The 12260-nt window shown below is 41.6% G+C and overlaps 1 protein-coding gene across 1 annotated transcript in view; it reads right to left on the reverse strand.

The window, feature by feature from the left end:
* Positions 1–1626: 1626 nt before the first annotated feature.
* neo1a (neogenin 1a) overlaps positions 1627–12260 on the reverse strand; it is a 220978-nt gene continuing 210344 nt past the window's right edge. Inside the window, exons 23-29 of the mRNA XM_012850873.3 lie at positions 11970–12105; positions 11562–11806; positions 10945–11037; positions 10477–10647; positions 6949–7236; positions 4542–4678; positions 1627–3885 (exon numbers count right to left, since the gene is read on the reverse strand). Of these exons, the coding sequence (XP_012706327.2) occupies positions 3799–3885; positions 4542–4678; positions 6949–7236; positions 10477–10647; positions 10945–11037; positions 11562–11806; positions 11970–12105 (1157 nt within the window). The 3' untranslated portion in view covers positions 1627–3798. The remainder of the gene's footprint in view (positions 3886–4541; positions 4679–6948; positions 7237–10476; positions 10648–10944; positions 11038–11561; positions 11807–11969; positions 12106–12260) is intronic.

The raw sequence follows: 12260 nt of genomic DNA on the forward strand, positions 1-12260 counted from the left end.
GGATTTACTTAGCTTTTTCCTTTAACGTAATGATGGTCTTTTCCTGTGTAATATTTCCCTCTGTAATATTTTTCTGTTCATGCACAGAACTTTGAATCATCTTGTTACTAAAACACACTAAATAAACATGCCTTGCTCTATCTGGAGTACCTTGAGTTTCTTTTTTGAAATGACTGGGGTTTAAGCATTATGAGCTTTATAGTGGAGTAACCTTAAGTAAAAAAAAACGAAAACATTGTCATAGAATCATGATATTCACACACACACACATGGGTAAACTGATTGTGCTGTGGGTTGGTAGCACTGTAACCTTGCAGCAAGAAGGTTCTGTGTTCGAATCCCTTCCTGGTGTCTTTTCACATGCATTTTGCACATTCTTCCCAATCCTGTTGCATGTATGAGTTCTCTCTGGGGACTCCGGCTTCCGCTTAAACTAGCATATTGATTAGTAGTTATAAAAGTGGTATCTAGGTTTATCATTTTACCGTTTATACACAAGCATAAGCAAAAACGACATGGAAATGGCAGCTTAATTTACTACTGCTTTTTGTCAATAGATAGATTGCTGATTTGTTGGGCTGCCAGCTCAGGTAGCCAGCATGGAGTCCGTTGATTGTTTTTAAAGTCATGAAGTTCTTCGAAATGTTTGAGCTCTCTGCATAATAATCTAAAAAAAAAAAACTGACCTGTGACCACAAAAACCAAAGCTGCAAAGTTTCAAAACAATTAATTTTCACCACGGTAAAAGAAAACTTTTGAATAGGACTGTTCTTTGATAACAGCCGCTTCTCAGTGAAAGAGAACCTCACTGATTTACCAGAAGTGAATTTGCTTTAATCATTCACCTAAAAACAGTAAACTCATATAGAGTTATCACACTGTTGTATATTTAAGACTTATCTTTCCTCTGATGATTATGGTCCAGTTGATGAAAACTCATCTTTCCACAGGTAATACTCCACTCCCCCCCAGCTAGGATCTTGATTTCTAAATTAAATGCAAAATGTACTTTTATCTGTAAAGAGGAATTTGGGCTACCATGCAACAGAGCTTTTACTTAGAAGTCCAGGTAAAGCGGTTCCAACATATATGGTTCAAAGCCTCCACAAAGTGAGGGATCTGCTTTACAATCCCCTCAAATCGGCAGTTATCTCTGTTGCTTGTGTGCCTATTTCTACCACACTTTTTCCTTCCGCTCAACTTTCCATGAATGTGCTTGGATGTGGCTTACTGTGAACAGCAAGCTTGTTTAACAATGACCTTCCGTGTGTCAACCTCCTTGAGGAAGGCTTCAATGGCCGTCTGTGAAATCAGCAGTCTTTCCCATGATGTGTAAGCCGCACACATTTTTCTGTGTTATCTATTAAAGTGGTCTTATCTAAAACTCAATTTCTCTGAGAAATTCTATTTTATGTTTTGATTAAAGCTATTGTCATCAAAATGAACAGAAAAGTATACGTTTTTGTGCAACGACTCTACTGGAGTTTCACTACTAACGTGAATAACTGAAATAAACCTTTTAAATGAGCTCTTGTTGACCTACTTGTCAGAACATCTCCACATTAAAGAGATTAATAAACACCCCACCAGCTCCAGCTGAGCATTTCAATCATTTCTGACGAAAAAGACAAGCAGAAACATTTACTTTGTTAGTATTCTTAATAGCTTGTATACACAATGTATAGGAGCACCAATAAAAAAACATATTTTTGTCCAAACATTTTTCCAACATGTTTTTTTTTTTAAAAAGCCACAGATTTTTTTTTTCTTCTTCTTCTACAGAAAGCAAAGAAAGCTCTGTACATGAACAAGCAGAACAACAGAATTCCTCATCGCGAGCCGCCAAGTGAAACAACTCAGTCGCTCGTTTCATATCCTCTCTGAAGCAAAAACATGAACATAAAAAAAAAAAAAAGACCAGCTGCCTGCTGCTTACCTAGGACACTACGTTACACAAACAGCTTCTGATATTTAAAACACAAGATATGTAAGAAATGTCCTTTCCAAAAATTGTGAAAAAGTGCAATACAGGTTCAACTGTTTACAACTCAACAGATCGTTTCCCAAATGGAGTCCGGTCCTCGTTCTCCCAGTTTCCTTCGAAACGTGCTCCTCGTTTGCCCTCCAAAGTTAAAATCTCTTAACAGTTATACTGACATTCATGACGATGCACATTTATGCAAAACATGGTATTCACAAAAGTAGAGGAAATTACTATGATTGCAAATGACAAAATTTCTTTGGGTAAGAGGGTAATGAAAAACTAGTCTCTGAGGTGGACCTATTTTTCTTTCTTTCTTTCTTTTTCTTACAGCAGTTTTGTGTTCAGAACAAGCTTCTGTTTATTTTTCTTCATACAAAACCTACCATATATATATATATAAAAAAAAACAAATCTGGGAGTCCCTTTCGAAAGGCCAGCATTTTTGCATCTTCTAATGTTTGTAACAGAACCACAGTGTGGCATTCGATGAAGAGGATGCAGAAAAAAAAAAAAAAACATCAAAAAGACTTTGCAGCAGGAAAATGCCCAGGTGTTTCAGCAGAAGAGATGCCCGAAACCAAAGAGTTTGCTTTCTTTTCTTTTTTTTTTTTCTCGGTAAATCGCACACCTACAGCCAAACCTGTTGTATAAAAGATAACTTTTTATTTGCTGCTGCTGATTGATTGATCGAATGATTGATTTCTTCTTTTCATGAGAGCTGTCGGGTCCGAGGTAACCCAGACGAGCTTGGAGCTGCTGTCCAAGTCCGACAGAATGATCCACGAGCTCTCCTGGAGTCCGAGTCTTCTCCGAGGTCTGACTTACAAACACGTTGGTAAGGCTTTTAAAACGCCGCTCCCACAACGAACAGAAAGACTGAAGAGCATTTCAGAGTGTGACGTGGACAACACAATGCCGGGGAAATAAAAAGGTACTGTTGAAACCCATCGGACTTCATTCCTCCACTGATATGAAAACTGAGCCTCAGGACCCAATTTAAATCAAAAGTAATAATAATAATAACAACAATAATAATAATAATGAAACAATGGGGGGAAAAAAATGAAAAGAATGAGGCAGTTTAAAAACAACATGTATGTACATACTCAGAAGGATATGCGTGTAAAAAAATAAAATAACATTGAAATGAATAAAAAGTCATGGAACAATATATGACATGAGAGTAAAAAGCAAAATAGAAATAAAATATTGTAGGGTTGTAAAAAAAAAAATTAAAAGGAAAAAAAAAAACAGTAAGGGGAGGAGCTGACATCCAATGCTCACTTCACTGAAACGGCCCAATAGATATACAAAACGCACAAAGAAAACACTGATCAAACACTGTGTTGTAGTCGGCGCCGCATGAGCGCCAGCATCAAAAAAACCCAGCATATCTGTGATCTTCCTCCTCGTCACTTCACGCCGAGTCGACCGTCTGCAGCCAGTTTTTGCCGGAGGAGAAAACAGAGGATCCACAATCGTCCGGCTGAAAGCAATCGATGCTTAAAAGTCAATCGTCTGAGATTTGTTCTTCATATAAACATGAAGCGTCTCGATTATCTTCCCCCCCACCCCCCCTCCCCTCGTGGCGATCTCCTGTCAGAGACTGAGCAAAGTGAGCCGGGAAGAAGTCCCTACGTTTTAGGCTGGAGGTTTAAGTTGTCTCTGCGGGGCGCAAGAGGCCGCTTCCTGTCCAACAGACCTCTGGCTCCGGAAGGATTGTGTTCTGGATGTGTTTTGTTTGCCTGTGAAAGTCGTGTGTCTCTTCTGCATATATGTGTGCGTGCGTGTGCGTCTGTGTCAGCGTGTGGGGGTCATGGCGCCGTTGTGATGGCGTTCAGGTCTTTCATCAGGCCCTCGAGGTGCGCCATCTCCTCGGTCAGCTCGTCGGGCTCGTAGCTCTGAGGGAGAGGAACAGGGTTACTGCGAGGGGCGGGGGAGGGGCAGGGGGGGAGGGAGGCAAGCACCTGGAGGTGGGGAAGGAAGAGAGGAGAGGAGAGGAGGAAAGGAGGGAGAGGAGGTCAGTCAGGGATCCATCAGAGACGAGGAGGGAGTTGGATGGGTGGGGTGAGGCGGGCTGGGTCAATGAGACTAAAGCAGACGAAATTAAAAAACATTGACGACAAAAAGGAGCGACAGCCAATCAAACAAGAGCCATGGAAGTAAAAAAATATATATATATATAAAAAAAAAAAAAATCAGATGGTAAAACAAAAAAGTCATTCCAGTTACGGGTTTTTGTAATGATCAGTTGTTAGAACGAATAATTTATGTTTGAAAAGCAGCCGACAACGGCGAGAAATTAAAATGAGATGGAAATTGGAGGAAAAAAAACAAAAAAAAAGAGAGAAAGAACAAACAGAAAACGTGGTTACAACAAGTCCAGCTGCAAGTCACTGTATAACCCAGAGCCTAGACAAAAACCTCACATGGATCTGGTATGATGTGTGAACATATTTCTGTTTTTTGTTTTTTTTAGACAGGACTGATAATAACTGAAATATTTACCACCGTCCTTGTAACGCCACAAAGTGCCAACGTGGGGCAGTGTACTCACGCTGTCTACATCCTCCAGCATTTTGCTCGTCTCTGGCACGTCGGGGGCGTTGGGCACCGTTACTATCATCGGAGTGCGTGTCCTTCCTAGCGTTCCGATGGAGGCTGTTTTTACAACGTGAGGGTGGCTGGGAGGGCCTGGGGGAGCAGGAGGTTTGGAAAGGCTTCTAGTTAGTACTGCTGCCATGGACCACCTGAGCTAGTCACCTTACCATAAGATCACCGAGCCTACCTACCCATCATAATTAGGATTAATCCGTCCATAACAATAAGAGCAAAATTAATTCAGGAGGATCAAAAGTGTAAAGCCAAATACACCCTAATCACAAAATGTATTTTTATGTAATGTTTTTGATAATGTCTTGCCCAGATACCACCAAACAAAGCGCACAAAAACTACAGCTGTTGCAAAACAACGCACTCAGTACGCTTGGAGTATGCCGAGGCTGACCACAAATATTCTTGCATATCAAAACATTATATAATTATAATATGGCAATGCCTTAGAACATGTCGAACTATCATTTACAGTGAATTTCCTGGTTGTGTTTTACAACAATATATTTTAAATTGAACTACCAACAAGACTTCTTACCATTTCCTTTCAATTACAGCTTCCTGTTATCAAGTTTGTGCAGTGCACAACTAATTAGCCTCGTGAGACCATCCTGATCTCGCGAGCTTTCAAGGTTTCACTCGCAGATCAGTCTGGCTACTCTCCGTTAAAGAAAATTTGGAGCCGTTCACCAAACGAACGTCCAATCAGCGTTGGCTTTGAGGCGGGTTGAGGTGTGACGCAACGGGAAGCGCGACAGTTCAGTCTAAACAACATGGCGGCTTCAGCTGATGAAACTAGCGTTAGCGTGGCTATCGTGCAAGTTTTATCGGACTTACAGAGTATTTCTTTGCTGAGCTAACGAGCCTTTACCTGCAGCAGCAAGAGTAGCTTGGCTTGTGGTTGTGTTTGTGTCGTCGCTCGTAACAGAGCGACGACGAATCTGATTGGTTCATTTGGCCCGTCTATCACCAACATAGGCCAATCAGCTAACCAGTATTTTCGCCCCTTCCCAAAATTACTTCAACGGAAGGTTTCCAGATGGATATGCGGAGCAAATCTATCTGGTGGAGTCAGGTAAACAACTAATAGCTGTCTGGCTGAAAACCTGAAATGTGGATTCTGATAACTGAGCTGCAAATGTCTGCAGCTCCTCCAAAGTTACCATGGAGCTCTTTGGCTGCTTCCCTGAGTAATCCTCCCCTTTTAGGTGAACCACCATGTTTTGGGAAGTTTGCAGTTGTCCCATACTCTTTTTGGATGATAGATTAACCATTAGAACTAGCAAGCTTGGGATTCAATTCCATTTCAATTCAATTTTATTTATATAGCTCCAATTCATGAAGCATGTAATCTCAAAGCCCTTTCAAAAGTCAAATTCAATCAGATTATGCAGATTGGCTCAGATTATACAGATTGGTCAAAACATTTCCTATCTAAGCGAACCAGTTGATTGCTTCAAAGTCCCGACAAGCAGCATTCACTCCTGGAGAAGCGTAGAGCCACAGGAAGAGTCGTCTGCATTGTCCATGGCTTTGCAGCAATCCCTCATACTGAGCAAGCATGAAGCGACAGGATATTGTTTATATAATCTAACCTTGCTTTAAACTTCCCCTAACCTTCTCCCTGGCCTGTATGCTGTGTTCTTCTGTCTCCATGATGCTGTTTGTTCTCAATGGTAACCTAAAAAGATCTCGGAGGCCTTTACAGAACAGTTGTATTTATACCAAGATCAATTTACACACTTGGGTTATTTAACAAGGATTTTGAATATTATCGCGCGCCCCAACTTTTATATTTTTAATCAGTAAAAAAATGTGCAAAACCTTATTTTGTCATGCGGAAAGGGAAACCTGACCGAGTTCTCTTCTGGTTTACAACCGTGCACCTAACACTAGGGTTACAGGAAAGGCTCAGGGCTCGGTCAAAGCCTAGTGGCTTCTGTTGCTATCACCAACTGGCTTCTTGTAATTGCTAAAGCAATTGGATTGAACGACATCAGTTTGAACGAAAAAGGGTTAAACTGGGCAGTGTGTAGCACAATTCGAAACTGAAACTCACAGTTTTGTAAGGCGTTACAATTGAATTTGACTTTATGCAAATATTAACGGGTAGGAACGGCGCTTTCTGAAGCTGTATACGGAGATAAATTGAAGTGAAGAGGTGAATTATATGCAAAACCTGCTTCGGATTATTTCACGTCTATCAGATTGTGAAATGTTAAAGTTGATATCACTTGCAAATCCGATAAGATTTAACAAAATAGAACATTCTAACCACAAACATTAGGGCCAGAGAATGCCTCGTACTGGGTGGTCAACAGACTCTGGGTGTGTTTGATGCGAGGGCTCACCGGTCTGAGCCAGCAGGGGCATGCTGGGCAGGGCGGGGGAGTCGTACGATGGATGGCCGGAGACTGGGATGGCAGGAACAGCAAAGCTCTTGAGGGGGTGGGCTAAGGCGTGCGGGTGGGCCGGGCGGTGCGGGGGCAGGTTGCTGGAGTAGCTGGGCTCTTCCTCGGTGGTGGTGGAGCCGTGGTAGCTGCCCTCGGGGTCAGCCATGATCTCTGAGGGGCAGGAGACCTGGGAAGAGGCGGTGGGTGGAGGGAGGGGCTCCGAACTGGGGGTGTTCCTCACACATTCTGGAGGAGAGGCGGAGGAACCAGGAGATGTACAGGTTTAAAGTCGTCTTCCCCACAACCTTCATATGTGTTTAGTGAAGGAACTGTGTGAGAGATGAGGACGGGGACCGTTCCACATCAAGTATGTAAAATATCAAGTCACACTTAATGCAGAGAAATTAATTTAAATAGTTCCCCAGGGTATCATCCAATTTGATAATTAAGTACTAAAGACATTTTAAACCCACCGATTCATTTAATTCAGCTTCGATAATCTGAATAAATTAGTTTTGTTCATCTTGTGTGCAATCCACATCCACGGGTCTGATTTTTGGCAAGATTTGCAATTTAAATATATCAACTCAGACTCCACATGATAAACAACCAGGGACCTAATTAAAACGAGAAGATTATGGTGACAAAAATAAACAGCTGCAGATATTCTGCAGCTGATAAGAACTGTCCCTTCTGACCTTTTTGGTTAGCCTGTTGCTTTTACATGCAAATCAGAATCCAAGTATTACATCTTTTATTCATTACGTAATGGCTGTGTGGCCCGCAATAAACCGGGTATTACCAGAGAAGCACCGATTAATTGCTCAGAGATTGGAATCAGCCAATTATCTTGTGATTGGGGGGTGGAAGTCGAATGCTGAAACATATTTCCCCTATTCATTGCATCAAAATCAGAAACTCTCGCCATCTTTTGAACCAAAACACATCAAACGACAGCCTGTACTTTCACGCACTTTTTATGAGTTTAATTAAAACGGGATTAAGTTTAATTACATGTGCTTTAGTAACAAAAAACGGGGGTATAATCTTATAATTGTATCATCTTCTGTGAAAGAACCTGCAGCCCGTTTATGTGTTACAGTATTTTTCTACAGTTTTTTTACAGAAAAAATAATTGGTCAAAATAGTGTTTACCAGGTCAGACGTAAAACAACAAGAAAAAAAAAACAAGAAAATTGGTATAGATCAGCAGACGCCTGATTGGTACCATTTATATTCATCACGTCACATTTTTAAGCAGAAAAGTTGACTGTTAGTCTAAACTCCACTGATTTGTCCATTTATGTTTCCAATATGACCATAACAAATTTTACAAATCTCTGTAATCCCAAAGGTTACTGTTTCTGACTCTCAAAATATCTTGATTATGCAGCCTGTACCTTTTCAAATCTTTATAAAATGTAACAAGCTAGCTTCGTTCTCAGATGTTTGTGCTTCAGTTCCAGCTGAGGACCCTTAAATTAACATCCAACAGCTGTCCGGTCTTTCTTCAACTATGAAATAAAGGGCACCAGTGCCCAAAGATCACTATATGCGGGAAAAATATGATTTAGAACCATAAAGTAATCCCTACATTTAAATATTATTTAATTAAACAAGTCTTCTCCAGCTGTAATGCTAAAACCTGAAAACTTAGTGCTTGTGTTGCCATTCACTGCTGCCTGGGTCTAGAGCCAATAACAGCTCAATTATTTGGGTTGCCAGTGCTGCTGTAACTACACCGTGATGGTAAACCAACACAGTATTTCTCCTCCAGAGGAAGTCTATCTGATGAGGCAATTCAGTCCGGTCAGCACGACTTTGTTTAGCTAAATTAGCTTCAGCTGCACAGTACATCAAAAGCAGCTGTTGTCATCACAATTTCAATCTGTGCAACAAATGACAACTGCACATGCGCTGCTTGGATGCAATATTTGGAAGGCTACAACATTTCAGGTGAGATGCATTCACAACCTGCTACCCATTAATATATGGGTATTATAAATGCTAGATGAGCATTTTCTGATTTTTATGCAAGAAAGGGATTAGAGACATGATGATGATGGAAAAGAAAGAGAAAAAGCTAGGAACTGTGGATCAATTACAATTGATCTAATTAATGTCATTTTGAAAAACAGTGTCACAGTCCATGTTTTCCTTCTAGCGTTCAGCCTTACCCCCCAACGCTCTTGACATAATTCAGGGGCAGCTTTCGTGGAAACGCCACAGAAACGAATTCATATATTTCCAAACATAATTTGGGCTTCTTATAGTTTTTCACAACTAGGGACGTAACCAGATCTTGTGGTGTGAGACCTTCCGAAGTTAAATCGCCACAATGCCTCATCAAAGTAAAGTCTATCCTGATATCTTGTTGCTGTCTGCATGTGACTTCATCCGGAATATTTCAAACACTTTTTGTTTTTGCATTAAGGTCAGCTAAGAATGAGAGTCTAAACACTACAATTAATGCACCAGTCCAACCTGGACTGCAATATTCTAAACTGATCCGGCTTGTTTTTAAATGTAGTTTTCTGATTTGTGAAACCCATACTCTATTTCAGGCAAAGCAGAATGCCATTTTATTTTCTAAAAATATAGTTAAAATCTAGTGTATAATGAAGCCATCATAGTTTTATTTGTCTCATGAGCTGGGTGTATGATTAAACCCCTATTTAAATCACATTACTATATTATTTCACTAATTTGTATGTTTAGTAAAAGGTAGTTTCACTGTTTTTAAGGAATTTGGACGGCATTTTATCACCTTTTAGCTCAAAAGATAAAATACTAAGACTGGTCAAACCTGGACTAAATTATTTTACAACGAGCGGATTTTACACATACATAGATACACAATTGCCATCGCTTTCACTCTATTTGGGAGAACACAAACTGGTCATATGTATTGTAGGCTTTAGGACCACATCAGACGGACTGAAAACTGCAGTACTTTAAGCTGTTAAGCACTGATTCGAGATCCTATAAAACACAGTTTGAAAGCGGTGAATTTTTTAATGTATTTTACGAATACACCTCTCTGGGGAAACTATAAATTCTGGGGGTAGGAAAGAAATAAGTAGGGCATAGGTTGCTTCTACCCACTCCAAAAGCCCCAGTGTCCATGAAAAGCTAACAAGAAGTGCAATAAGACATGCATACGTTGAGAAAAAAAACTCATTTTACAATCTACAACAATCGAACAATTAACTGTTCAGCATTTAAGAAAGGAGAAACAAAAAGTAAATCAACACACTTTAACCACATTATTATGTGGAAAAACTAACAAAAAATAGAAAAAAATACTTTTGAAAGTGCAGAGATCAAGAGAAAACCTACATGACTGTAAAGATGAATTATAAATAGCACAAGATGGAGGCAGCTGCCCACGGATGAATAATCAAAGGAGAAATCAGTGAGCAGCTAAATCTTTGCCCTGCCCTCGTGTGCATTTCCCCTGCTGTCCAGCAGGGGGCAGTGTCTCACCTGAGGAGTCCACCCTTTCTAGGTGGGAGATGGGGGTGGCGCAGGCGTGCGGGCGAGGGTGCCCGCTGCCTTGATGGTAGAGGTAGCTGCATGTCGGTGATACCAGGCTGCCCGTGTTATAATAGTGATGATGGTTATCGAGGGAATGGATGGGGTGAGCACTAATCACAGCTGTGAATGGAAACGGACATGGATACACAAACACACACACACACAGGATGAGACGTTCAACCCGGTTCAGTCATAATGAGCGATGAGGACATACACATGCAGTCTCCTGTGATAAACACCCTCCTAGTCTCAGTTTGGCACTCAGGGACTGATCTCAGAAGTACGCATATTCACAAAACAAAACATTTACACGTTTTTATGAGAAGCATGAAATGGGAATATTTGTGCTTTAGATTGCTTTAGAGATATTTCCATAATAACTACTGACCGGTACCACATGTTCACACACACACTTACGCTGGGGTGGCTGCGCGTCAAAAGGCATCATCATTTTAGGCCTCATCCCTCGGCGGCCTGCTAGTGTGGACATGCTGTCGTCTGATTCGTGGCCTAGAAGGTACGGTGGAGATCAGCCAATCAGATCAGCGGCTATGCTAACGTTCTGTGTGCTTCTTGTTAATGATCCCTCATTATTGTAAACGTTTTTACGGCGTCACTCTGTGATATTTCCAAATGTCACCGGTACTTTAAAGGCAATCGTGGCAATCACGGGGGCCTGTAGCGCTATGATATGCAATGATCATCGTGAGCCGTGTATGATAAAGCGTGAAATGTTTGGCATGGCAGTCACAGACAAAGACACACCCTTGACATATATTCTTCAACAGGGCTTGGGATGGGCTCCTGGAAGCAAAGCTGCAGGTTTTAATTGAATTTCCTGTTCAAATAATGAACTCACTTCTCGGCCAATCTCTTGAAATGCCACTTCCTGTCTGCCAGGCAGACTCAAGACTTGTGCTGGATGTTATTATGGAGGCGCACTCAGGCAGCAAGGGTGACATTTCACTTTGATCCCTTTTCCAAAACATTAACTTATAAGCCTTCTCCCTTTGGGGCGGAAAAAAAAAACTGACCTCGGTAGGAGTTGCGCCTCTGCTGCAGGTGGGGGTTGCTCTCCAGGCCGCTGTCGGCGGGCGTGATGTCCTGCGAGGTGCGAGGGATGGGCGTCTCGGTCATGACTGGGTTGGGTTCCGGCGACTTGTCCATGGGCTTCAGCTCCAGCCTCTCGTGGTGAATCCAAAGATCGGGTGGCTTCAGGTCCTTGGAGTTTCCCTTGTATTTATGGGAGCCGTTGGATGATTTTGAAGCGGCGCGCTTTCTGCAAGAGAGAACGGCACCGATGCTAAAACGAATAACTCTTCTGTAAAAGCGGCGGCCGGAGGGGACAAAGAAGAGGGCTGGAACTGAGAGGCATGCAGCGATGATAAATAAATAAATAAATAAATAAATGATGGAGCAGAATAAGTTAGTGAAGATCTTACTTTTTCTGGTGGGACGTGCTGCGCCGTGTGCACAGTAAGGCTCCCACCACCACCAGAATGATGGTGAAGACTCCTACTGCTATTATGATGACGATTATCAGGATGTTGTTCTCTCCGCTGCCGACACCTGTTTTACCTCGAGAGGAGAGAAAAGGAATTGGACTGGATTCATCAAGTCACATGCAAACCTACGTTCAGGAAAAAAAGAAAGGTTTCAATGACTGTCGATAACAGTTCGGGGGGGAAAAAAACGGAGTAGCTACAACACATGACTCAGCAGTTTCTAGAACC

Source organism: Fundulus heteroclitus, chromosome 4 (assembly GCF_011125445.2).
Source record: "Fundulus heteroclitus isolate FHET01 chromosome 4, MU-UCD_Fhet_4.1, whole genome shotgun sequence".
Taxonomy (NCBI): domain Eukaryota; kingdom Metazoa; phylum Chordata; class Actinopteri; order Cyprinodontiformes; family Fundulidae; genus Fundulus; species Fundulus heteroclitus.